The 22055-nt window shown below is 36.0% G+C and overlaps 4 protein-coding genes across 8 annotated transcripts; 2 read left to right on the top strand and 2 right to left on the bottom strand.

Annotated features, from left to right (window-relative positions):
- Positions 1 to 1737: 1737 nt before the first annotated feature.
- Positions 1738 to 7562, bottom strand: LOC129809869 (uncharacterized). Of its 4 annotated transcripts, XR_008752684.1 has the most exons (5): positions 6695 to 7562; positions 6498 to 6628; positions 6300 to 6433; positions 2558 to 2637; positions 1738 to 2331 (listed from the first exon to the last, which is right to left on the bottom strand). XR_008752684.1 is itself a non-coding variant. In XM_055860005.1 (3 exons), exons 1-3 carry the CDS (start codon positions 7317 to 7319, stop codon positions 6428 to 6430), a joined length of 762 nt encoding a protein of 253 aa, XP_055715980.1. In that variant the 5' UTR covers positions 7320 to 7562; the 3' UTR covers positions 6041 to 6427. The 4 variants fall into 4 exon arrangements, 2 of the variants coding, with proteins under 2 accessions (XP_055715980.1, XP_055715979.1); XR_008752683.1 differs by having other exon boundaries at positions 6300 to 6628; positions 6695 to 7555; XM_055860005.1 differs by lacking the exons at positions 1738 to 2331; positions 2558 to 2637 and having other exon boundaries at positions 6041 to 6433.
- A 3706-nt stretch (positions 7563 to 11268) lies between these two features.
- Positions 11269 to 17515, bottom strand: LOC129809872 (glutamate-rich protein 2). Of its 2 annotated transcripts, none has more exons than XM_055860007.1 (5): positions 16984 to 17509; positions 16682 to 16880; positions 16548 to 16616; positions 11671 to 11982; positions 11269 to 11604 (listed from the first exon to the last, which is right to left on the bottom strand). In XM_055860007.1, the coding sequence occupies exons 1-5, from the start codon at positions 16990 to 16992 to the stop codon at positions 11519 to 11521; spliced, it is 675 nt and encodes a 224-aa protein (XP_055715982.1). In that variant the 5' UTR covers positions 16993 to 17509; the 3' UTR covers positions 11269 to 11518. The 2 variants fall into 2 exon arrangements, with proteins under 2 accessions (XP_055715982.1, XP_055715983.1); XM_055860008.1 differs by having other exon boundaries at positions 11541 to 11604; positions 11683 to 11982; positions 16984 to 17515.
- A 60-nt stretch (positions 17516 to 17575) lies between these two features.
- Positions 17576 to 20942, top strand: LOC129809870 (programmed cell death 6-interacting protein). Its single transcript, XM_055860006.1, has 5 exons — positions 17576 to 17967; positions 18147 to 18265; positions 18326 to 19557; positions 19626 to 20421; positions 20649 to 20942. The coding sequence occupies exons 1-5, from the start codon at positions 17762 to 17764 to the stop codon at positions 20777 to 20779; spliced, it is 2484 nt and encodes an 827-aa protein (XP_055715981.1). The 5' UTR covers positions 17576 to 17761; the 3' UTR covers positions 20780 to 20942.
- A 146-nt stretch (positions 20943 to 21088) lies between these two features.
- On the top strand, positions 21089 to 21801 carry LOC129809873 (histone H4). Its single transcript, XM_055860009.1, has 2 exons — positions 21089 to 21358; positions 21422 to 21801. The coding sequence occupies exons 1-2, from the start codon at positions 21179 to 21181 to the stop codon at positions 21551 to 21553; spliced, it is 312 nt and encodes a 103-aa protein (XP_055715984.1). The 5' UTR covers positions 21089 to 21178; the 3' UTR covers positions 21554 to 21801.
- Positions 21802 to 22055: the final 254 nt, after the last annotated feature.

Genomic DNA, 22055 nt, shown 5'->3' on the forward strand with positions numbered 1-22055 from the left:
AAATTTAATAATATCACTCAAGAAAAGCGAAGAAACATTGTTAGTAGGGGAAGGTGGTCTGCCTTTGAATGTTTCAACTTTTCTCTTATTTCTCCAAGCAAAAATTCTATTTTGTGAGCTATATATAGTTAATACTAATAAATATTTTCTATTAACTTTGATTAACAAAATGGAATTTCAGCTTTGGGAAATAAGAGAAAAATTAAAGCATTCAAAGGCTGCCGCATTTAAAGGCAGGCCACTTTCCCCTACTTCACCACAGCTAAATAAGAGTGAAGTAAACACGAAGTTCTGTCATATTTCTCGTAAGCAATTGCTCACACTGAATTTTCAACAAAGCAATTTCAACTCAAATGATATTCAAAATTTAACGTATTTAGTGTTAAAATCTTCCAAAAAGAACAAATATTTAGATAGAATGCATTATTCATCAAATATTGGAATAAAAATCCATCATTTTAATCAATTTATTTTTAGTGACCAATTTTATCTTCAAAGTGTCCAAAATAAGAAACTGGACAAAATTATGAGCCTTTCCCCTAATTAGAGAATTCTATGCTATTATACTTCATTTATTAAACAAAAACATCACTGGATAATTCATTTTCTCTGCTGAACATACATGCACACATGACCTAAAAATTATTTTAAATGTAACCGTCGATAACTCATCCGGATTACGCCGATCCGGATTAGAGAGCGGGCACTGTAGTTCATAAAGATGTTTCGGGGAATATTAATCAGTCCTTTAAGTTTGACGTAAAGTATGTTTTTTTCAAAAAAGGTTTCCAAAAATCAAGTCCCAAAAGCTGAATTTTTAATTTTTTTAATGAACATTTCAGAAAATATAGTTTGTTGTACTTTTATGTGCTTCAGACCTTCAAGTAAATTAATTTTGTATTATGTTAAAAAAAGAAAAAAAATGTTACTTCCTCTGTTCTGAAAAAAGTAGTACATTTTTTCATACAAAATATACTAGCAAACGTACGATTTTTTCGGAACAGAGGGAGTATTTTTTTTTAAATTTATTTTCTTTTTTGATCCACGCAACTCCTTAAGAACGCTTGGGCCACCGGTGATTCCAAAAAATTACATACAGCCATCTAGTTATGTTTTACTTCAAAAATGTAATAAATTATTTTTGTTTTGATCCTCGAATTTTAACCCACTCGTCATTAAAGACTGACTTAACTCTTCAAGACTTATCTCAGAATTAAGGAGTTATGTCCAGCGCACAATAACATTTGTTTGTAAATATGTTTTCAAAATTTCCTATAAGAGCGAGTGAGATCACTAGATCTAGGGTTCATTCACTCTCACTGAAATATTAAAAACATGTTTACAAAACAAAAGTTATTGTGCGCTAGGCATTAGTGTCAATCTTGCAAATATTAATTATATTCTCAGAATTCTTAAAATAATAAAAAATCACTAACATTTTTATTCAAATTTAGAAAAAAAACACATTTTAATTATTAACAAATCAATGCTGTATCAACTTACCTCAAACAAGAAATTAATTTAACAGTCTCTATACTTTTGCCACTCACTGTATCACCATTATCTAATATTCAGTGTTCACTTTAAAGATAATTTTACCATTTTAAGTATAATTACACATAATTTTCAATCAATCCTCATTGTGTATGTTCTCCCCTCATTGTCAGATGTAAATAAATTTGTAGAAAAAAGAATAAAAATCATATACACAGAGTAAAAAAATGCTTTTCACCTCTATTTTGTTGTGAATAATTTATTAATCCTTAAATATTACAAAATATTTTATTTTTTTGTAATCCATAACACTAAATTGTGACAATTCTTTGTCACAAAAAACCCCTAAAAATCGACAAATTCTTTCCATGGTTTTTTCCAATAAGAAAGTAATTATTAAAAAAAAAAATTGGAGTCATTTGGTCAATAGAATTTAAAATGATGGAAATGCAAACACCTACCATTTGATTTTTTTTTCTTTAGATGCTTTGATTTTTGTGTGACTTCCAAAGCAAAAGAACACCTTTCGCCCATGCTCTCGAGAGACTCATCCACATTTGGGGGTCTTTTATTGCCTGTGCTGAAAGAACTATGTGAAAAAGATGAGAATAGCATGTTCACATATTTGACAAATTGTACATAAAACTGCACAATTTGCCTCAAAAAAACTGATTTTCTTTTGCACCCTTTCGGAACGATACATTTTTTTTACACACAACACAACCACTGAAGAAGTCTCTTCTCTTCCTCTCTCTCTCTTTCGTCCCTTGCGACTGTACAAGAGTTGTGGAGTTGCCATCAACTCGTACGTCGGCTGCTCAATGAGTGCACTTTTTGCTGGAATCATAAATTCGCATTAGCAGTTTTTGCAGACATAAACATCCAACGATTTTTTTTTGAGGAAAATCTTTTTTTTTTTGTTTTTAGACCAAATGAATGACTTTCAGTGTCTTTTCACAAGATTTGGCGAGAGACTTTCGTCCCTTCCTTTTGATAAAATGGTAAATCATTGAACTTGTGAAAAGTGCTGAGAATCATTCATTTTGACTTTTAAAAGTCCCACCTCAGCAATTATTCGCGGTTCATAAATGCCTCATTTTGTGTGGGGCTTCTGCCAATGCAGCAGCAATCCATTAAGACGTCCTGCAACGGAGACACACAATTCAGTAATAAGGAGGTACTTTGGAAGTCACATTTATCAGAGGAATTTTCGGAATTCCTCTACTGTAACTTCTTTTTGTTGGATGGAGGCAGTATTTGACATCCTAAGTAAGTTCCGCCCATAAAAATTTTGGCTACGCCCCCTTCAGAAGCTATGGCGTCCATAAAATAGGACACAGAATTTGAATTAGAAGTTGGAAGGTTACTATAAAGTTTGGGTCCGATCTGACGGGATTAGATTGCACCCTGGACCACAGAAGCAGAAATTGTAAAGAATCCCAGTTAATAGGACACTCCCCTAGAAGACCAGTGACATAAAAAGAAGGATAAAAAAAGCGTCCGAGATTTGCGTAATGCTCAACTTTGCAATTCTTTTTTGAAATTAATGCACAAAATGCGTAACTAATTGGATGAAGATAGTTGTTTAGCAACATTTCTAATTGGAAAATGAATCGTTTAATCGATTCTATTAATTTGAAGATTTCTACTGCAGAATTATATGAACAAATTGAGAAAAAATACAAAAGTTAAAATATGTAAGCTTTGCAAAGTGATTCTATTATTTTGACCGCCACTGTATTTGTGGACAATTTGAGTAATAATGAAGGTTGTGTTTATGATACGAAGATTCATTCATGTAATAGGTTACTCGAAAAGTCCAAGTCTCTATCTCTAATTGTTTGACTTCTAGAACTGGTAACTATCAGACAGAGGGCCACTAAGTGTTTTTTTTTTGTGGAAATCGTCTGATTCATAAAGGTTAAAATTGGTCACTGGGGTTTTTGGAAGGTGGAAAACCTAGTTCCTGGCAAGTTGTCTGAAATTTGAAGCCATTTTCTCATACTTCGATTAAAATTTATAAGGGATTTTTTTTCACTCGTGACCGTTACGCTAAATATCTAAAAATTGAGAAGTTTTTTCGTATTATAAGATCCCTTATCGCGTTGAGGGATAAATATACTAAAGTTTTATTTAAATACATTTTTTCCTTGGAACAATGTGAGCTGAGTCCGAGATCAATTTAGGAAATTGGCTTCAATTAGCTCCATATAAAAAGCCAACTTGCCGCGTGCTTGTGGAAAATAATCGTTAAAACGACAAGACTATATCGCCATAAATAAGTATTTCAGACAGCGGCGGCCTGTGACGTGTGACGTAGTGTAAATTTTTGATTTTGCATATTTTCCCTAGGGTAAAATGGGATAATTTGGAGCATGTCAGATTTCCTCACTTTTTCAGATGGATGAAAAAGAAAAGAGTAACCTCAGAGGAACAGCTTCTATTTTTTTTTACATCTGAAACAGTAAGTAAATTCCAAATTTCCATTTTTTTGTGCCAAAATAAAAGAAAATAAGTATGATTATGTAAGAATCATACCTAATAGGTGAATCTCTGCAAAGTAGGTTTATTGTAATCTCTGTAAAATTTTATCAGCTTAAGTACGAATGATTAGTGTATCAGCTGTTTTAGCTAAACTTTTCAGAAATCCGTGTCATTATCTTGTATAACTGAGCAACGTCACGAAACCACGCCCACTTCTTGTCTTTCAATATAAAAAAAAAACACATAACTTCTACTTCCATCCCGAGAAATAGTCAAAATTACTGCAACAAGACCTCATTTAAAAATGTTTGGACTAACATTGATTGATAGAAAACCGCGCAAACCGTTGTATGAAATTTTAGTAGAGAATTCTTTTGTTATGAATAGTTTTGCGCTAACTTCAATGTTTGCAACTCAAGAGTACAAGTCTGTCAGGAAAAGTAGTGAAATTTTACAAGGGGCGTGGCTTAATTTTCCTTTAAGAATAATTGATTTTTAGTGAAAAGAACACATTTTCAAGTTTAATTTAGACGTAAGCAGTCAAAATCTTGACTGTTATATTTATTAGATTTTATATTTTAGCTGAGATTTTTTATTATCACTTTTATAAGGAGACTGGGACAAAATTTGTCAATTTTTGGTCATTTGCCCTTAATAATCATCCAAGTCTAAGTCAAAATTTTCCAAAAAATCTTGACTGATAAGATATTAGAGAAGTTAAGCTGTATGGCTAAGCCTTAGGTCTGAAGCCCGTATAAAATTCAATTTTGCAGGGGGGCGTGGCTTAATTTTCATTTAAGAAAAAAATGCTTTTCAGTAACTGAAAACCATTTTCAAGTCAAATTTTAAATGAAATATTTTGGCTGGTTCCTATATTACATTTTGTGAACCAGGGAGGTGACATTAGCTTTGAAAAAGGCGATCGGTTTCGGTGTAAATATGTTCCTGTTTTCGTAAACATTTCACGAGATATCTCCAAAACTACGTAGGTTGCCAATTTAGGGTTTTCCGTTGCCTATTCACTATTAAGTTGGCTTGTATTTTGTATTTGTAGTTTTTGATAATTCATTATAGAACGACAGAAAATAGCTAACAAACTCAAAAGTTTTTTCGGCACGCTAGAAACATATGGGAAACATAGGAAACGTCATGCCCCTGTTGTGAACCTTATAATTTCTATTTAAAAGCGACAGTATCTCGGATTAAGAGAGAATTATGTGTCGTATGAGAGCTAAATCTCTGGTTTTAATCAAGAAATCGTAGAATTGAGTTTCGGATTAATCTCTAAATAAATTTTTCCTTCTGGTCCCGCCAAACCTTTTAGATCAGGAAAATTTCATAAAGTCGAAATTCGAATCTCTGTCTTTCTCACACGCTTTGTATATGTCTATCTTATTCTTTTCGACTCTTCTTCTTTGAAACGTCACAACGAATTCAATTTAGCTCAATCGAATACGAAAGAATGGGACGGACATATACAGACAGGGATTCGATATAAAGACAGGGATTCGAATTTCGACTTCATGAAATTTTCCTAAACTAAAAGATGTGACAAAGCCATTAACATATTTTTTAAAAACTAAAAACCGGAAAAAAATTCCGGAAAGGACTTTTTCGCAAATAGACGAATTCGTCGGTTGCCTCAGCAACTGTGCTAACTGCATTTGCTTTGTGTCTGCATTCATTGCAAACGCCGCGCAGCGATGCGTTGCTTACAACGAATGCTGACACAAAGCAAATGCAGTTAGCACAGTTGCTGAGGCAACCGACGAATTATCTCGGTTTTGAGCATTCTTCTGTAATAAGGAATCAATAAAAGATTAAAAAATATGAATTTTGGTTGACCATAGCTTTTGAAGGGGACGTAATGTAAAATAAAATAATGGGCTGCACTTACTCAGGACATCAAATACTGCCTCCCTGCAAAAAATAACAACATTAAAAAAGTTACAGTAAAGTAATTCCGAAATTTTGTAAACAAATTCTTGAAAAAAATGAGATAACATATTAAATTCTATTGGACTCCTCTTGAACATATTTTATCTTTAGGTTTTTTTGGGAATTTCTTTTTTGCTATTAATTAAAAATCAGGGGGAAAGAATTCAATCACTAATAAGAAAAATTCTACAAAATAATACAAAAGATCTGCTTCGTTAATTCTAAGTTTGATCTCTAAGAATCCATTAATTATTGGTAAATTCATTATCTCTTGAAATTTTCATAGCATGTGAATATTTTTTTCATTTCTTGTGTTTTGTTTTTTTTTCAAAGATAATTAGTTGAGCTTAAAAAGTAGGTTGTTATAGAGAAATGATACAGACATTGGTTACAATTGATGTGAATGCTTAGTCCTCCAGCATCCAAGTGCTTGCAGCATTGAGATGGCAGGATGCACAGAATTCCAGGGAGACCTTCCCGCTGGCCACATGCAGACACACTCCAGCTGGTCCTAAGTCTACACCAGCATTTTTGTGATCAACTTGCTGATTGAAGTAATTATGTTCTGAATTGATACTGACTCTGTTTGCGCTGTCTGATAATTCCGGCTGCAGATCTGAGATCTTGTCGAAGCCCAATGGATACATCTCATCCCACTCCTCAAGGTTACTGCAGGGTGACAGTTGCATATTGAGGCAATCATCACCGCTATCTGTGAAGAGAAAGGGATCCCGTGTAATAAGGGATTCGCAGAGGAAGGGATCATTCTTCCTCCTACCATCCTCAAGTTCCTCCTTGAAAACACTTTCAATCACTGGCGTACTGCTGTCCGGCGATGGAAAACCCCTCCTGGGAACACATTCAATCTCCTGCTGCTTCTCCAGGGACGAAGAGATGGGCAATCGTGTGGAATTGAGTGTCTTCAGTAGCTTAACAATTTCGGTCTGATTCCCAATAACACTCTGTAGATACTTATTCTCCTGCCGCAGATTCTTAATTGTCACACTCTGCTTGAACAGACTCTTGTGCAATTTCTTCGATTTTTCCCTCAATTCCATCACTTCCCGCTCCAATTGCTCCATCAACTCCTTCTTCTTCCTCCTATTCTCCCGTGCCATCAATGCATTCCTATTAAACACATTTGGATCCGGTCGTCGCGTCGGCAAACGATTAACCTTGCCCACAGATTCCCTCCGAACACCCCTCTGAACGCCATTTTCTTTCCCCGACGATGTGGCTAAACGTTTACCCGACACCTTACGCCCCCTCACACTCGGAGCGTACTCCTCATCGCTGTCTCCACAATTGGATTCTGTTTCTTGCTGGGAATCGTAAGTGCTATCATTGCTGGATGAATTATCCAAGCAAATTGTGGCATACTTTGTTCCACGACGACGCTCCATTTTTTTTTATTACCAAATTTTCACGCAGTATCGCAGTTGCGAAGTGGAAAAAGAAAGGCAATTTAATGTGTTCAACCTGGCTGTTTTCGGGTCGACTTACTTACTTCAGACACACAGAACACTTTTGCATTGGTTTACAACTGTTTTTAGAGTTCTTTGAACTGTTTTTTCCTGGATTTTTCTCACTTTTTCACAGATCACACAAAATGCACAAATGGTGAAATTTTTCAAGTGTTGCCCGATGGATTTCGATTTCCGGAGGTTGATCGACATTTCGACATTTTGTTCGAAAGTCGAAAAGTTGTCAAATCACGTGATATTTGAAAATCAAACGGCTCAGATTGCCAGGGGGTTGTCTCAAAAATTTGCATTGCTCACAATAAAGTTGCAAAAAAATCTTTATAAAAATTCTGTTCGGGGATGAAACTGGTTTGGTCCAATAATCATAAGGATCATAAGCAAATATAATTTTCTCGATTATCTAATATTTTTTTTTATTTTATTCAACTAAATAATGACTGTAAATGATACAATGTAAAAAGAACATTAGGGCCTCGACAGACCTGAGGATTAGCCGAGAGACGGCTTAACGTAATTATAATCGAAATAATTATTAAACAACATTTCCATAATTTTCCACTAAGTCGTCTCTCGGCTTAAGTCGTAAGTGTGTCTAGGGCATTATGTGCTGGACACACTTATGCCGGCTTCAGACTGAAGGTTTAGCCCAGTCCCCGAAGGTCTCAAAAATCTAAATAGGGTAGAGTAAGCCCTTTTCGCCACCTTAAGGTTTTGTACCCTTGTAATTCTTACAATTTTTGTCGAAATAAAAAGAAATTTTCTGTACAAGTGCTGTGAAGCATTGTCTCTCTAATGAACCAGGAGACTTTCTGGGAATTTTTGGGCATCTAGTTGAAAAAATACATTTCCTGCAACAATGCATGTTTCAGTACTTTTCGCCACCTTGTAAACACTTTCTCGCCACTGTGTAAGCACTTTTTCGCCATTTGTTTTTAATTGATTTTTAAGAAATAGCAGCTTTCGAAAACCCGCAAAAGTACATTGCACAGTACTTTTCTTATTTAACACCTATATTAGACAATTATTAGAGTATTTCGAATGATTTTTTGCACATTTTTTGTTTGCGATAAAAATCAATTGACAATTACGTCTGTTTCAACTAAATTCCGCGAGGTGCGCCACTTGTAAAATGCTTGGAAAAATGAGTGGCGAAAAGTACTTACACAACCGAAAAAAGTAAGCCCTATTTCACCACATCCGTATTTCTTAATTTTTTTGGGAAACATTATTAAATAATGATATTAGAGCGAAGCTTAGTTAATAACAAAGTGACTTTCAGTGAAAAAATATCAATTACTGTACTGCAAAAACATAAAATATTGCAAGACAATTTGTCTGAGCGTTGACAAGTTTATTAAGAACTCCATATTATTTTGGTGACTGTTCACCTTGTCGACAATTTCTTCAATTAACTTGCAAATAATCTAGTCGATGGAGCACCAGTTATGGTTTTCTGATCCGTTGGACTAGAGGTTACGAAGTAATAGTCATTTCGTAGTTCCATGAGCTCATAATTCCCTGAAAAAGTGATTTTATTTGTAGGTGGCGAAAAAGTGCTTACTGGCGAAAAAGTACTGACTCTACCCTAATAAACAATTTTATTGATTTTTCAAAATCTAATGAATCATTTGCCCTTAAAACCCAATCTTAAACAGCATTTTTCTAAAAAATCGTACCTGATTAGGAACTAGAGGAGTTAAGCCAGACGGCTAAGTCTTAGGTCTGAAGGCCGTATTACGTTACGACTAAAGGCCAGAGATGACTTAGTGGAAAATTGGTCAAATGTAGTTTAAACATTATTTCGAATATAAGAAAGTACGCTAAGCCGTCTCTCGGCTAATCCTCAGCTCTGTTGAGGCCTTTAGCCTAGAGACGGCTTAGCGTAATTATATTCGAAATAATGGTTAGAATTCATTTTCATCATTTTCCACTAAATCGTCTCTCGGCTTAAGTTGTAAGTGTCTAGGTCTAGAGGGCATAAACTCGTTCATAGCCAAGTTGACACACTACAAACGAAACGATGCTTAGCATTCACTGGCACTCACAAAACATAACTTCCGTGGATTTTAATGCAGATATTTCTATTAACTTTTCTACTCCTTTGAAAATGAAACTATTTGTAAATTTACTTCATAGTTCACGTATAACCACAAGAATTATTCCCTAGAATCGCCTAAATTGGCTTAAGTGGCGAGATAGCTTAAACATCACAAATAATTGTACATAATTCACAATAGTTATTGCATGTGAACTGAGATATAAATTTACACCTAGTTTCATTTTAAATAGAGTAAATGTACATTGTAATAAAAATAATCTGCATAAAAACACATATAAAAACTATGTTTTGTGAATACCAGTGAATGCTAAGCCTCGTTTGTAGTGTGTCTCGAATGTGTTTGTATGTGTGATTACGAACGATATTTATTAATCAGAGTTGGTAAATTCTTAAAAATACCCGGGAAAATATGAGCACAAAGCGTAATTTCTAGTCTTTTCATTTGTTTTGTTACGAAATGAAAAGAACATCTAGTAAACTTATTTTTTTAGAGAATTCTCTTTTTTTAGGGAATTTTAGAGAATTTTTGTCGCAAACAATTTTTCATAAAAAAAAAGTTTGTGGTTAGCCTTGGGCAGAAAAGATGAACTGTGGAGACAAGTGGTTCGGATAAATAAATGTGACTTACTTACTCTAGTCTAGAGATAGATTTTGTTCATTTCTATTTCACAATTTTTGAAAAGATAATACTTCGATGAATCCGAAAATCTGGAATGTATTCGTATTCAGCAAATCTAAATTATGTTAGAAATCACTATAAATAAATGTATAAATTCAGGAAAATAAATTTGTCAAGAATTTATATTGTCTGTAAAGAAAATGAATCAAAATTTCAATATATTTTTTACTTATTTATTCATTGTTCAAGTCCCTTAAAACTTTGGTCTTTCAATAAATAATGGTTATCTTATTGTAAAACGTCAAGCCTCAGTACTATTTTAATTATAAATAATTTTATTGAAAAAACTTGTTGCAGATTTTCTAAAACAAAATATATTTCGATTCTAAGATTCTTTTATGACCTAAGTGTTTCGTTCCCAATTAATGTTTGGAATTCGTATTTCGTGCGCTTGATATCACTAAATGAGCCACGTTTTACTGGCCGGGAACCTCTTTCAATCGTTCATGAGCCACAAATATCTAAACTCGTAGGTCCAAGTTACGTTCTTGATCGCTTTCAATTCTCATCCGAACAAGAAGCCTTTCCACTGATTTATTTTTCTTGCCATCAGAGAAACCGAACTCCTTGAAAACTCAGAAACCAAACTCTTTTCTTTGCTGTGCCTCACCATAGTAAAATCTACAAACTTTCCTTGTCTTAATCTGCGGTCGGTTGAACAATTTAATTGTTGCGTTATTTAGCAGTTCAAGATTAAATTCACATTACATTCATAAAATTCGATTGTCTTCTAAATATATTAGTCTTATTCAATACTCCGATTGGATCATTAAAATAATTTGTTCCTCAATACCATAATTTTTTTCACTGCGAGAGGCAAATTGAAATCGATTTGGCGTTAAAAAAAATCGCATGATCGGCACGATTTTTGTCAAGATTGTCAGTACGACACGATTTTCGCTAAAAATCGGCAGATCGACATATAATGAACTACGGCTAGTACAGTTATTGACCCCTCGGAATTAAATGGGTAATTCAAAAAAAAAGTTTAAGTAAACGTTTTTTTCCCGCAAATTTTTAAACTTATTTTAAAGCTAACATAAAATATTGAAGAAAAATCTGATTATCTTTATTATAACATCCAATTTAAAAAGTCTTCAAGAAGACTCAAGACGTAATAAATGAGCAGAAGACGATATAAAAAGAAACACTTGATTTTATTTAATTGATAGAAAATGAAAATGTATTTTTTTACAATTTATACATAAAGAATATCTTTCTCGTGTCTCCAGACGCAAGTTTATCTTTCTTTTTAAAATATCTGTGGTTTTACTTAAAAATTTGCTGGGGAACATATCAAAATGTTGGACCATTCAGTTATCTTCAAAAATTTCTTTTTTTTTGTGGTGTGAACTGCAAGATATGATCATCCAGGGACATTTATGTGTTACAGGTAGATTTGAAGATTCCCACAGTTTTCTGCGTCACGGGATCAGTTGGGGACTCAGAATCGCTGCATGAGATTCCTGAAAAAGATTAAAAATTCTCAGTATTTTTGGGCAGTTTCTTGGGATGAAGGGAGCTTCTTCAACCATTTCCATTACAAATATCCAGAGATTCCTTCTTGATAAATGACTGCATCAGGTCATCTTCATCCTCGAGCAAAAGACTGGAGTAGGAGTGCGTTGTACTGTCGCTGTAGCTATTTCCCGGAAGATTCTCAATGTCTTCGTCTCTGCCTTCGTCGCAGTCGTCATTTGAGCCATTGCTGGACGGAAAATCAGCTTCTGAACTGCTGGCCTCAGTTGCATCACTGAAATTACTGTCACTCTTGCTGAGAGCCACTTCGAAGTCCTCTACGTTGGAATTCTCATCGGTTTCACTTTCCTGTTGTTCTGCAAGATCTGCAAAGAACAGCACGAAGTTGTTATTAAATTCTCCTGAAAAAAAATCTCAAGGAATTGAAACTCCTGGGATAATTCTTTATCATTTTATTAAAATGTTCTTTTTCGTTCACAATTTCAGAATATCGTCAGCTTCCATTAGGGATCGTTTCCTCTTGTTATTCCTTAACCGTGCTTCTCCCACGTCCTTTGTCAGCCAATTGTGGAACTGAAAAGAGATCCGGAAGCTTCAGAAACATCCCTTCGATTTTTTTTTTGAAAGAATTACCATTGAAAATGTCTCACAGCCTGTATTGTACAATTTCTCTTCGGAGGAATCAAAATGATTATCCCTGTTGTTCTTCACGTCCACACAATTGCACAGATCACTGATGTGTGGGAGTCTCTGGCGAAGGGTATTGAGCAGCATATTCCCAATGATATTGTGGTCATCGAACTTCGACGCGTGCAGACCAAATTCATAAAAATACTTGCATAATTTCCCCAGATCGACTGAATTGGCTCCAGCTTCGCAAATTGACTTATTTAACGAACGATAGACCTCAGGCACATTTATTTTCACATAATAGTTGTGCAGATCTTCAGCATCATTGAGCATCCAGAAAGGTAACTCCTGCTCCCCTTCACCTTGACCTTCTGTCGCTGTACTGTCTTCTGCTGATCCTGACGCTACTCCAGAGAGGGACACATCGAAGGGAGCTACACTTAAATCACCTGAAAGGATTTTTATTTATGAATTTTATTATTTTTTGTAACTTCCTGGGACGCCGCGTTTTGTTTACCATTTTCACTGGTCAATGTTACATGTGTTCTCCTCTCGAGATTTGTGAGCACTTGTGTTTTTTGATAAGGCACTTTCTCCTCAGTGGCTAGGATGTCCAATAAACTATAGTAATTGGGTGTATAGCTCCTATTTTTCGCAAAAATGTTCATTTTTGGCGCAGACACAAAATCAAAACAATGATAACATAACCTCTTGTTCACTTCACTATTTCGATTCAATTTCCCCTTTCCGGAAACTAAATTCGAATTCGAAATACACTGAGAAAAATATCATGTTTCAGTATTCTTGAAAATTTTCAAAAGTTTTAAATTTTTAAAGTTTTGTTAATATAATACTTTTATTTTATTTATTTTTGCAGCAAAAAATTGATTAGCGCTTTGGGCAAAGAAAAATTCTGAAAAGTAATTTTAATTGAGGGGCAATTCATAGAAAAAATTAAAACCCTTCAAACCATTTGGGAGACAGATGTTTCAAGAAACGCGGAAAATTATCCAAGAAACATGGCTAGAATCACAGAAGCATATTTTAATCACACATAATATGCTAGAATCCTAGAATTATACTTTCCACAATGTTAGAGATAGAGACCTTAGAAACAATTGCAAAAAAGTGCATGTTTCTAGAAACGGGAATCACAATTATTTTTCTATTTTAAATAATTACTATTACACCTTTCTTTACATTTGGATTTTGCAACACTTTCAGACCTTTTTTTGCGTTTTTTTTTTTGTATTAACAAAGCTATTAATTTTTATTTTTAGTGTAGAACTTACAATTTTCTTCAATTTACCTATATTAAAAAACACCTAATTGAAGAAGTAAGTTCTTAGTAATTAAAAAACCAAAAACCAAATTCAAGAGCTGCGTATGGTCGATGAAACCTACGTTAGCCATAGGGTAGCTAGTGTACATAACTTTTTAGTATTTGATTGAAAAAAAAAAAAAATGTTTTTCTTATGTTTTTAGACAGTCGAAAATAAACAAACAGAGAAAATTATATCTGAAAAGATGAACAGAGCATTATCATTCTATGGTAGAACTTCTATAACAATGGTAGTGACCTTAATATGTAAAATTGGTGCATTATTAAGAGGCTTCATTAGTTCTTTGCGCTACTGATAAATAAAAAGTAAAGCATTTATATTAAAGTATCTTAAAATTTTACATTTTCTAAGAGAATTAATTTAGATTACAAGCAGAATGTGTAGTGCAGAGGTGTGTAAGAACCGTAGAAACTGAATAAACGTCAAAATAAGTTTGCTCAGGTAGCGTTTTGACCATTGACGAACAAGCTTTATTTGACGTTTTTTCGGTTTCAAACGGTTCTTGCACACCTCTGGTGTAGTGTATAATGGCCTCTCCTCTACACACTCAGTGAAACTTATGTCCATATTGAAGAGTTTTTCCTACGCAAGCGTATAGGGAATTTGCTTCAATATGGGCATAAATTTCTCTAATGTGTAGAGGCCATAAGGGAAGAACTATGGATCGGAATGTCAAGAGACGTGCTCCATATTTAGTTGAAAATATAAACCCCAATATACTATATTAGTATTTTTGTTTTTGATAATTCTCCCATTAATTATCCATTTAACCCTTTAAGGACGATTGGAACACCCGTGTCCCATAAAGAAAATAATTTTTCCTGACTACCTAAAGTTACTTTTTCCTTATGTTTGTACGTAACTGCAAAGTAGAAGGTTGAAGAAATCTAGGATATTTTTTGCAAGTCTCCAGCTATTTGCTATATAGTAAATACTGGTTTTGTTCATTGGTTTCATTTTTATTGCTGATTTTCGGGCCGCGAAAACTGTCTCGTCGTTAAAGGGTTACCTATATCTGTGCATTTTAAATTTTAATATTAAAAATAAATGAATAAAAATAGATGTAATTGCAAACTTACACTTTGTACCTCAGATCGTCACAAATACAATCGGGTGTTTCATAGAAAATTGGTTTCATCATTTCAGTACATTCTTGTGACTTGTGAGAGGTAAATAGTAAAAAGTGACTAATGATTTTTAAAAATTCATTTTATTTGGAGCAACAATACGGTATAACCTGACGTTCTGAGGAACAATGCAGATCATTGGTGCTCTTCCCTTAAACCTTTGAACTTTGGAGGGTTCATCACCTTAATAGCAAGTTTTCTTTTTTATATGGAGCTATATTAGAAGCCAGCTCCTTTACTCAGCTCACAGAGCCGGTAGTTAAAATTTATTTAGACAGAATTCTAGTATATTTCCCTCCACAAGGATCAGTGACTTCCAAAAGGGGAGCAGTCCCTACTTTTTCGTGTAACTGTCGCAAATGCAGAGAAATTGTCATACGTGTTTGTATGTAAAAAAGGGCTTGGCTTCAATTCCACAGGCTACAGGCCAGGGGTATGGGGTTTTTAGAATTATATTACCGTTCTTATAAGAATTTTATAATTTCATTCGATAAATTTGCCAAATTAAACTAGGCGGAAGTAAGCACCTTTGAATGTGGGATAGTTTTGAAATTGAAAATTTTCTTTTCTGTTTAAATAGAACTGAGCCATATGATAATGTAATTTAGCTTCTCAATATTTTTATGCAGCTAAAGTTTATCACGATAAGGCCCAATTTTATTGAAAAATAGGTAAAAAATTACAATTTCAAGCTGCCCCACATTCAAAGGTGTTCCACTTCACCATATCTGTAAAATTACTCACTATGTAGGGGAGACTGGGGCAAAACTTGTCAAAACGCATATTTAATTATTTCACGAGCTCTGAGAAAACTTAAACGTTTTATAATGAGCATATTCTTATAGGAAATTTACTGCTCTACAACATTGCAGAACACTATTTTCCTCTATCTCGTAAGAATAATGTGATTTTTGAATCATTTTCTAAAAGTCGATTTTGTGGAGATACTTAAAATTGCTGGGGCAAATTTTGTCAGTCTTCGGATAATTTGTGACGTTTTACTCTTGCAAACGTTAAAAATATCAAATAGACATATTTTTATAGGAAATTTAATCCTCTACAACTTTGTCGAAGATAATTTTTCTCTATCTTAACGAGAAATGTGCTTAAATTGAGCTAATCAGTATTGATATTTTCTGTAAGCCAAATATTCCAAAAATAGGGCTCAAAATTTCATTATTTTTTATTTTACATAATCCTTCCTCGAATTCCTTGAAACTTTGTAAATTTAAGAAGGTTCATGAAGACTATCTATAATATTCTGTTTTAGATTAATTTAATATTAATTAATATTAATATTAATTTTAGATTAAAAAAATATTCTATTTTTATGCTATCTGTTACTTTGTAGAGGTAGAGCCCATAAAGTAAGTTACGATCGTTACGATATTGGCTGGTAAAATCTACAAGTATTAAAAGAATTACAAAAGATTTGTGGAATACATCTTTATCTAAAATAGCTCGATTTTTCTGCAATAAAAATTTAATTTATTTGAAAATGGAAAATTGGAAATAGTAATTCAATTAATGAAAATTAAAGGATTTCGATTGAAAATTGCTTTTCTGCAAAAAACATAAGTTTTCTTGGCAAAGTTCCCTTTTTCTTCGCATATTTCTCTTCGGGGCAGTAGACGACAAAAAAAACCAAATATAAAAACCGAATAAATCATATGAAATATTTAACCACATATTGACGAAAATTCAGATGAACTAAACTGATAAACTTGAAATATTCAAGTGCGCACGATACAAAGCATATTATTATTCACCCGAAAAAGGAAATTTATATAAAAGGATCTATTTGTTTTTCTGTGCCACTTGTATACTTACAGCTTATCTTCTCCAAAATCAATGGGTAGAATTCCTTTGCTGTTAGGTTGTTGGGCTCAAATTCTAGAACTAGAAAGGGAAAAATTTTCATGTTAGAAGAAAATTTACGAATAAATTGCGTATATAAATCTTACTGAGTTTGCAGTATTTCAGTGCTCTCCGGTAATCCTGGGTCATGACCGCAGAGAGAAATTCAGCAAAATACTCCGTAGGTGCTGAGATACTCTCATCAGCATCTGTGTATTCGGATAAATCCTCTGTGGAAATTGATGGGGCCAAGGAAGAGGATTTCAGGGACAATGTATTCCCATTTGATTCATCCAGAATGGCCATCTATGTGAAAAAATATGTTTGGTTTGAATTTTTATATACAAAGGATTTTTTTTTATTATAGAAAAACCAATTCTATTGCGTGTGAATTTCACTTTAGACTCACATGCGACATTATGATGGCTTTAATATTATCCTTTCTATGTGTGGGTGGTGGTTTCTTTGGGAAATCAATATTCAAGGGTAGATACCCAAAAGGAGTAACTAAATTATCATTAATAGCCCCTTAAAATGTACTTTTACACTGGAGAAAGTTTAAAATTTTATCTTTTTTGACAAATTTAAAGGATATTCCACAAAATTATCACTTTTCTTGTAAGATTTTTCACATTTATGCAAATTTACTGCAATTTCAAAGGAAAAACAGCACTTCTTTCAATTTTATATTTGTGAATTGCGACGTAAATGGTAGAGGTAAACGACGTTTTCCGTGCAATTAAGTGTTTGAGCACATATTAAAGGGAAAGAATACAATTATCCCCACCAAAAGACCCTTGAAAAACGTAAAGGCGTATGTTCTTGGCTCGTGTCGATGGGATAATGTTGTTTTGGTTACAAAAAATCTATGGAAATTTGTTGAATAGCCAACATTTGACTCGAAGCATGCGCTTTGACCGTTGTTTTTGGTATCGCAGGTGGGGAAATTCAAATTGGATGGCGGGGTTTCGAATTTCCGAAATTCGAGATTTATTGGAATATATTGGAATGTTTTGGAAGTTCCGGATTGGAAGGTGTTGGACCATCAGGGGAGGGGAGTAAAAAAATTTCAGACGAGACACACAAAAAAAGTTCTTTTGCTCGAGCAGAAAAGTAGATTAAATTTTCTTGAAGTTGAAGGTGTTTGCAAATTATTTCTGAATATTTTGGAAGCTGAAAAAAACAAGATGAGTGATTTGTTGAGTGTGCCTCTTAAAAAGCCAGCTGAGGTGGATGTCGTAAAGCCACTGAAGAATCTAATTCTGAGTTCTTATGGAAGTAGCGATAAAATCGCCAATTATACCGAGGCCGTCAATGAATTTAGTAAATTGAGGAACTCAGCAATATGGAAATTCTTCGAGAAGTTCGAGAGTTCCCTTGACATTGTCTACAAGTGAGTAAAATTGTCTTTTTCCGGATCAATTCCTCTATATGTAGTCGGGAGATTCCATCAGAGATGGGTGACTCATCTCTCGGAATGTCTTTTTGCCCATTGGCATGATAGAAATCTCAGATTTTCTCACCAATCGTTGCGTGTTTGTTCATGTGTCATTGTTTGATAATCCCCATCAGCTACTACGATCAACTGTGCGGTTTGGAAACAAAAATCCCGGTTCAGGAGCTTCAGATACCCTTTAAATGGAAGGATGCATTCTCGAAAGGATCAATTTTTGGGGGACGTGCTAGTTTGAGTAGGTTTTTCTTATCTTTCTAGCTTTTACAGCTGGCAATTAACCCATGTCCCATTGCAGCACTATCATCTCTGGGGTATGAGAAAGTATGCGTCTTGTTTAATATTGCTGCTCTCCAGAGCGCTGTTGCCGGAGCTCAGAGCCTAGACAGCGATGAAGGATTGCGATTGGCCACAAAACTCTACCAACAGAGTGCAGGAATCTTTACGCATTTGAAGGCAGCTGTCCCGGCTGCTATTCCCCAAGAACCTACCCCTGATCTCTATCAGGAAGTCCTCACAGTCCTCACCAATCTCATGGTAGCCCAAGCTCAGGAGATCTTCGTGGTCAAGGCCATCCGGGACAAGATGAAGGAGCAGGTAATTGCTAAACTCTGTTGCCAGTGCGAGGAGTTCTATGCAGAAAGCCTACGAGGGCTGCAGAAGGAGTCCGTGAGGAATTTGTGGGAGAAAGAATGGATAACAACAGTGGCTGGCAAACAGGCAGGATTCCATGCCATGACACAGCTCTACACGAGTTTGGCTTGTCGTGCCAATAAAAAAGTCGGCGAGGAGATTGCTCGCCTCCAGCATGCTGTTGAACTCTTCAAAGCCGCCCAGTCACGTTCCGGGAAATCCTCAATGTTCCAGGAGTACGCAGAACGGGCTCAGAGGAATCTCGTGGAATCCAAGAAGGACAATGACTTCATCTACAATGAAATCATTCCGGATGTCAAGACGCTAGAAGGACCTGGGAAGGCTCAGCTGGCCAAGGCCATTACTCTATCCTCTCCATTGGGATCAAACTACAAGGATCTCTTTGGGGATTTGGTACCAGTTGCTCTGCATCAGGCTCTGTCTGCATGCGAGGCACGAAAGACGGAAATGGTTAATGTGGAGATTCAGAAGTTGCGTGAAGCCACGCAGATGCTCAATAGTGTCCTGGCAAGTCTCAATCTTCCGGCAGCCATTGAAAGCACCGCCGGAGGGTCAGGGCTGCCGCCTTCGCTGCAAGACAAGGCGAAGGGTGTAAGAGACAATGGAGGAGTATCCCAGATCACTCGGATGTTCAAGGAACTCCCAGAAGCTCTAACACGCAACAAGGAGATCCTGGATGAATGCGATCGGATGCTCAATGATGAACGTGATTCGGACAATGCGCTCAAGAATCAGTTCAAGGAGAGATGGACCAGGACTCCATCAGAGAAATTAACTGAAGTCTTCAGGTCCAATATTGCAAAGTATCGCGACATTATCAATAAAGCAGTTCAGGCTGATGCGATTGTGCGTGGGAAATTCGAGAGTCATATGAATGTGAGTCATTTTGAGATTGCCGATTTTATATAGCTGTTTAAATTTGATAATGATGTTTTTTTTTGCAGGGAATCGAGATATTGTCAAAGTCCCCCGATGAATTGGAGAGATCTGTGCCAAATACTGGCTCTGCTGGGGTTTCTAATAGCCCTAGTGTGATGAAATTGCGTAGCTTGATGGAGAGCGTTGAGACAATTAAGGCAGAGAGGGATGCTATCGAGGCTGAACTTAAATCAGCCACTATCAACATGAAGGAGCAGTTTCTTTCGGCTCTGGCCAAGGATGGGGCTATCAATGAGCCAGCTCTGTCTGTGGCGGAGATCGGTAAAACCCTGGCTCCGTTGCAGGCTCAGGTACAGGAGAGTATCAAACGTCAGGAGGGAATTTTGTCTGAAGTGCAATCTGCCCATACGACTTTCACAAATGAATCTGGCGGTGCTAGCAATACCAGAGATGCTCTGCTCATCCAATTGGCAGCTGCCTATGATACCTTCATGGAGCTGCAGGGCAATCTGAAGGAGGGCACAAAGTTCTACAATGAACTCACTGAGCTTCTTGTGACATTCCAGAACAAAATATCCGATTTCTGTTTTGCTCGAAAGACCGAAAAGGATGAACTCATGAAGGACCTTACGCAGCAGACCAGTCGAGCTGTTGCTCCTACACCGCAGCTACCAGCTCATCATGCTACAACTCCGGCAGTTCCGACTTCCACTGTGGACGGCAGTGTACCGTATCCGGCATCAGGAATGGCCAATATGCCAATGCCATATGGAGCATCTCCAGCAGCACCCTATCCTACATATGTTGCACCCCCGATGCCACAGGGTTTCAACCCATATGCACCTCTTCCCTATCCGCAGAGTGAGTGACTGGGTGTTTTCTCTAGCCTTTCCTTTGCTCTCTGCTTGAAATTTTCCCCACGCTTATTGAATTTCGCTTCATTAGCAAAATTGTAGTTTGTTGTTATGAATCATAGAGGTTTAAAGTTTCTGCAGGTCAGTCACATGGCGCTGTGTAATCTTGCTTTTTGTTTACGATCCGACGCAGTCGGCGGGGCATTTGTTTATGTTTGACTTTTTTTCTCGCAGCTCCGTACTATCAGGGATTCCCTCAAGGTCCTCCACCATCTCACTATGCTACATATCCGGGTAGTCTGGCTCATCAACAGCAACAACAGCAACCCGGTCAGCCTGGCTATCCTCGTCAGCCTGGATGGTAATTAATTCGTCCGCAATATGGAGCACACTTTCGGACTTGCAAAATGTAATAAATTTATGATCAAGGAAAAAACAGCCCGAAAAACCTCTAATATGCATGAAATATTATTTTTGAATAAAAGTTACATAACTGTGCCTATGGATTAATAAAATGTATTGTTTATATAACACGTTTTTCCATGAATAATTTAGTAAGAGTGCAATAAGAAAAAAACAATCGTTGCAGGCAGGTGAGTTTTGGATGGGAAAAAAGAGGGGTTTCGAATGGAATTTCGAAAATTTCGGAACATGGACTTCCAGTCCGGAGACCAATTTGACAGTACATTCGACGCCATTTTTGCAGTGAAATTGCGTCTCTTCTAGTTTTTGTGGAGAAATTTTTCAAGTTTACTGAGTGAAAAATGACTGGTCGCGGAAAGGGAGGTAAAGGATTAGGAAAAGGAGGTGCCAAGCGTCATCGTAAGGTGCTTCGGGATAATATCCAGGGCATTACAAAGCCAGCAATTCGTCGTTTGGCTCGTCGTGGTGGGGTCAAACGTATTTCTGGGTTGATCTATGAAGAAACCCGTGGCGTTCTCAAGGTAATGCTAATGGGGAATTTCGCAATATGGGATAAGATTTTACAGCATCCTGGTGATTTGTAGGTGTTCCTGGAGAACGTTATTCGTGACGCTGTAACCTACACCGAACACGCCAAGCGCAAGACGGTGACTGCAATGGACGTGGTGTATGCCCTTAAGCGTCAGGGTCGCACTCTCTACGGCTTCGGCGGCTAAGGTGGGCCCCCAAGTGAGACATCATGTCGCCGCGAGAGGCAACATAAATTACTTAATAATTCCATCTATTACTAATTTCGCCAATAGAAATGACTTACACAATCTTTCTGTTTGGACAAAATCTCGTTTATCTCACCTTTATTGGATAGAATTTTTGTGGCTGTATTTTCCAACAAACAAAAATGTAATTGTAGACATTTTCACAAAAAATAATATCTTGAATAACAAATTTTGATTTGATGTGAAAACGGAGTATTCATATTGGCCAAATTTCCACATTCGCATTCGGGTGCCTTTGTTCACTTTCACTCTCCCATGAAATGGATGTGGCTCTTGCTGCTGGGAGAGAGAATATTAATCTGCTGAACCATGCGATTTTCTCGCCGATAGTACAACAAAGGGATCTGTGTGAGGATGAATGACGAGGATCCTTTGTGCTGGATTTTGTGGGTTTGAGGGGGGAGATGCTGGGCTAGAAAAAAGGACCTCCTGCGCATGTCCG

Source organism: Phlebotomus papatasi, chromosome 1 (assembly GCF_024763615.1).
Source record: "Phlebotomus papatasi isolate M1 chromosome 1, Ppap_2.1, whole genome shotgun sequence".
Taxonomy (NCBI): domain Eukaryota; kingdom Metazoa; phylum Arthropoda; class Insecta; order Diptera; family Psychodidae; genus Phlebotomus; species Phlebotomus papatasi.

Coding starts and splice junctions, on each gene's coding strand:
- LOC129809869 (XM_055860004.1), bottom strand. CDS start 7,319: ATGGAGCGTCGTCGTGGAACAAAGTATGCCACAATTTGCTTGGATAAT. Junction 6,629..6,694: donor CAAGGAGGAACTTGAGGATG/GTAGGAGGAAGA, acceptor TTCTCTTCACAG/ATAGCGGTGATGATTGCCTC.
- LOC129809873 (XM_055860009.1), top strand. CDS start 21,179: ATGACTGGTCGCGGAAAGGGAGGTAAAGGATTAGGAAAAGGAGGTGCC. Junction 21,359..21,421: donor AAACCCGTGGCGTTCTCAAG/GTAATGCTAATG, acceptor GGTGATTTGTAG/GTGTTCCTGGAGAACGTTAT.
- LOC129809870 (XM_055860006.1), top strand. CDS start 17,762: ATGAGTGATTTGTTGAGTGTGCCTCTTAAAAAGCCAGCTGAGGTGGAT. Junction 18,266..18,325: donor TGGGGGACGTGCTAGTTTGA/GTAGGTTTTTCT, acceptor GTCCCATTGCAG/CACTATCATCTCTGGGGTAT. Junction 19,558..19,625: donor AATTCGAGAGTCATATGAAT/GTGAGTCATTTT, acceptor TTTTTTTTGCAG/GGAATCGAGATATTGTCAAA.
- LOC129809872 (XM_055860007.1), bottom strand. Junction 16,617..16,681: donor ACTGAAATACTGCAAACTCA/GTAAGATTTATA, acceptor TTCCCTTTCTAG/TTCTAGAATTTGAGCCCAAC. Junction 11,605..11,670: donor GGATATTTGTAATGGAAATG/GTTGAAGAAGCT, acceptor AATCTTTTTCAG/GAATCTCATGCAGCGATTCT.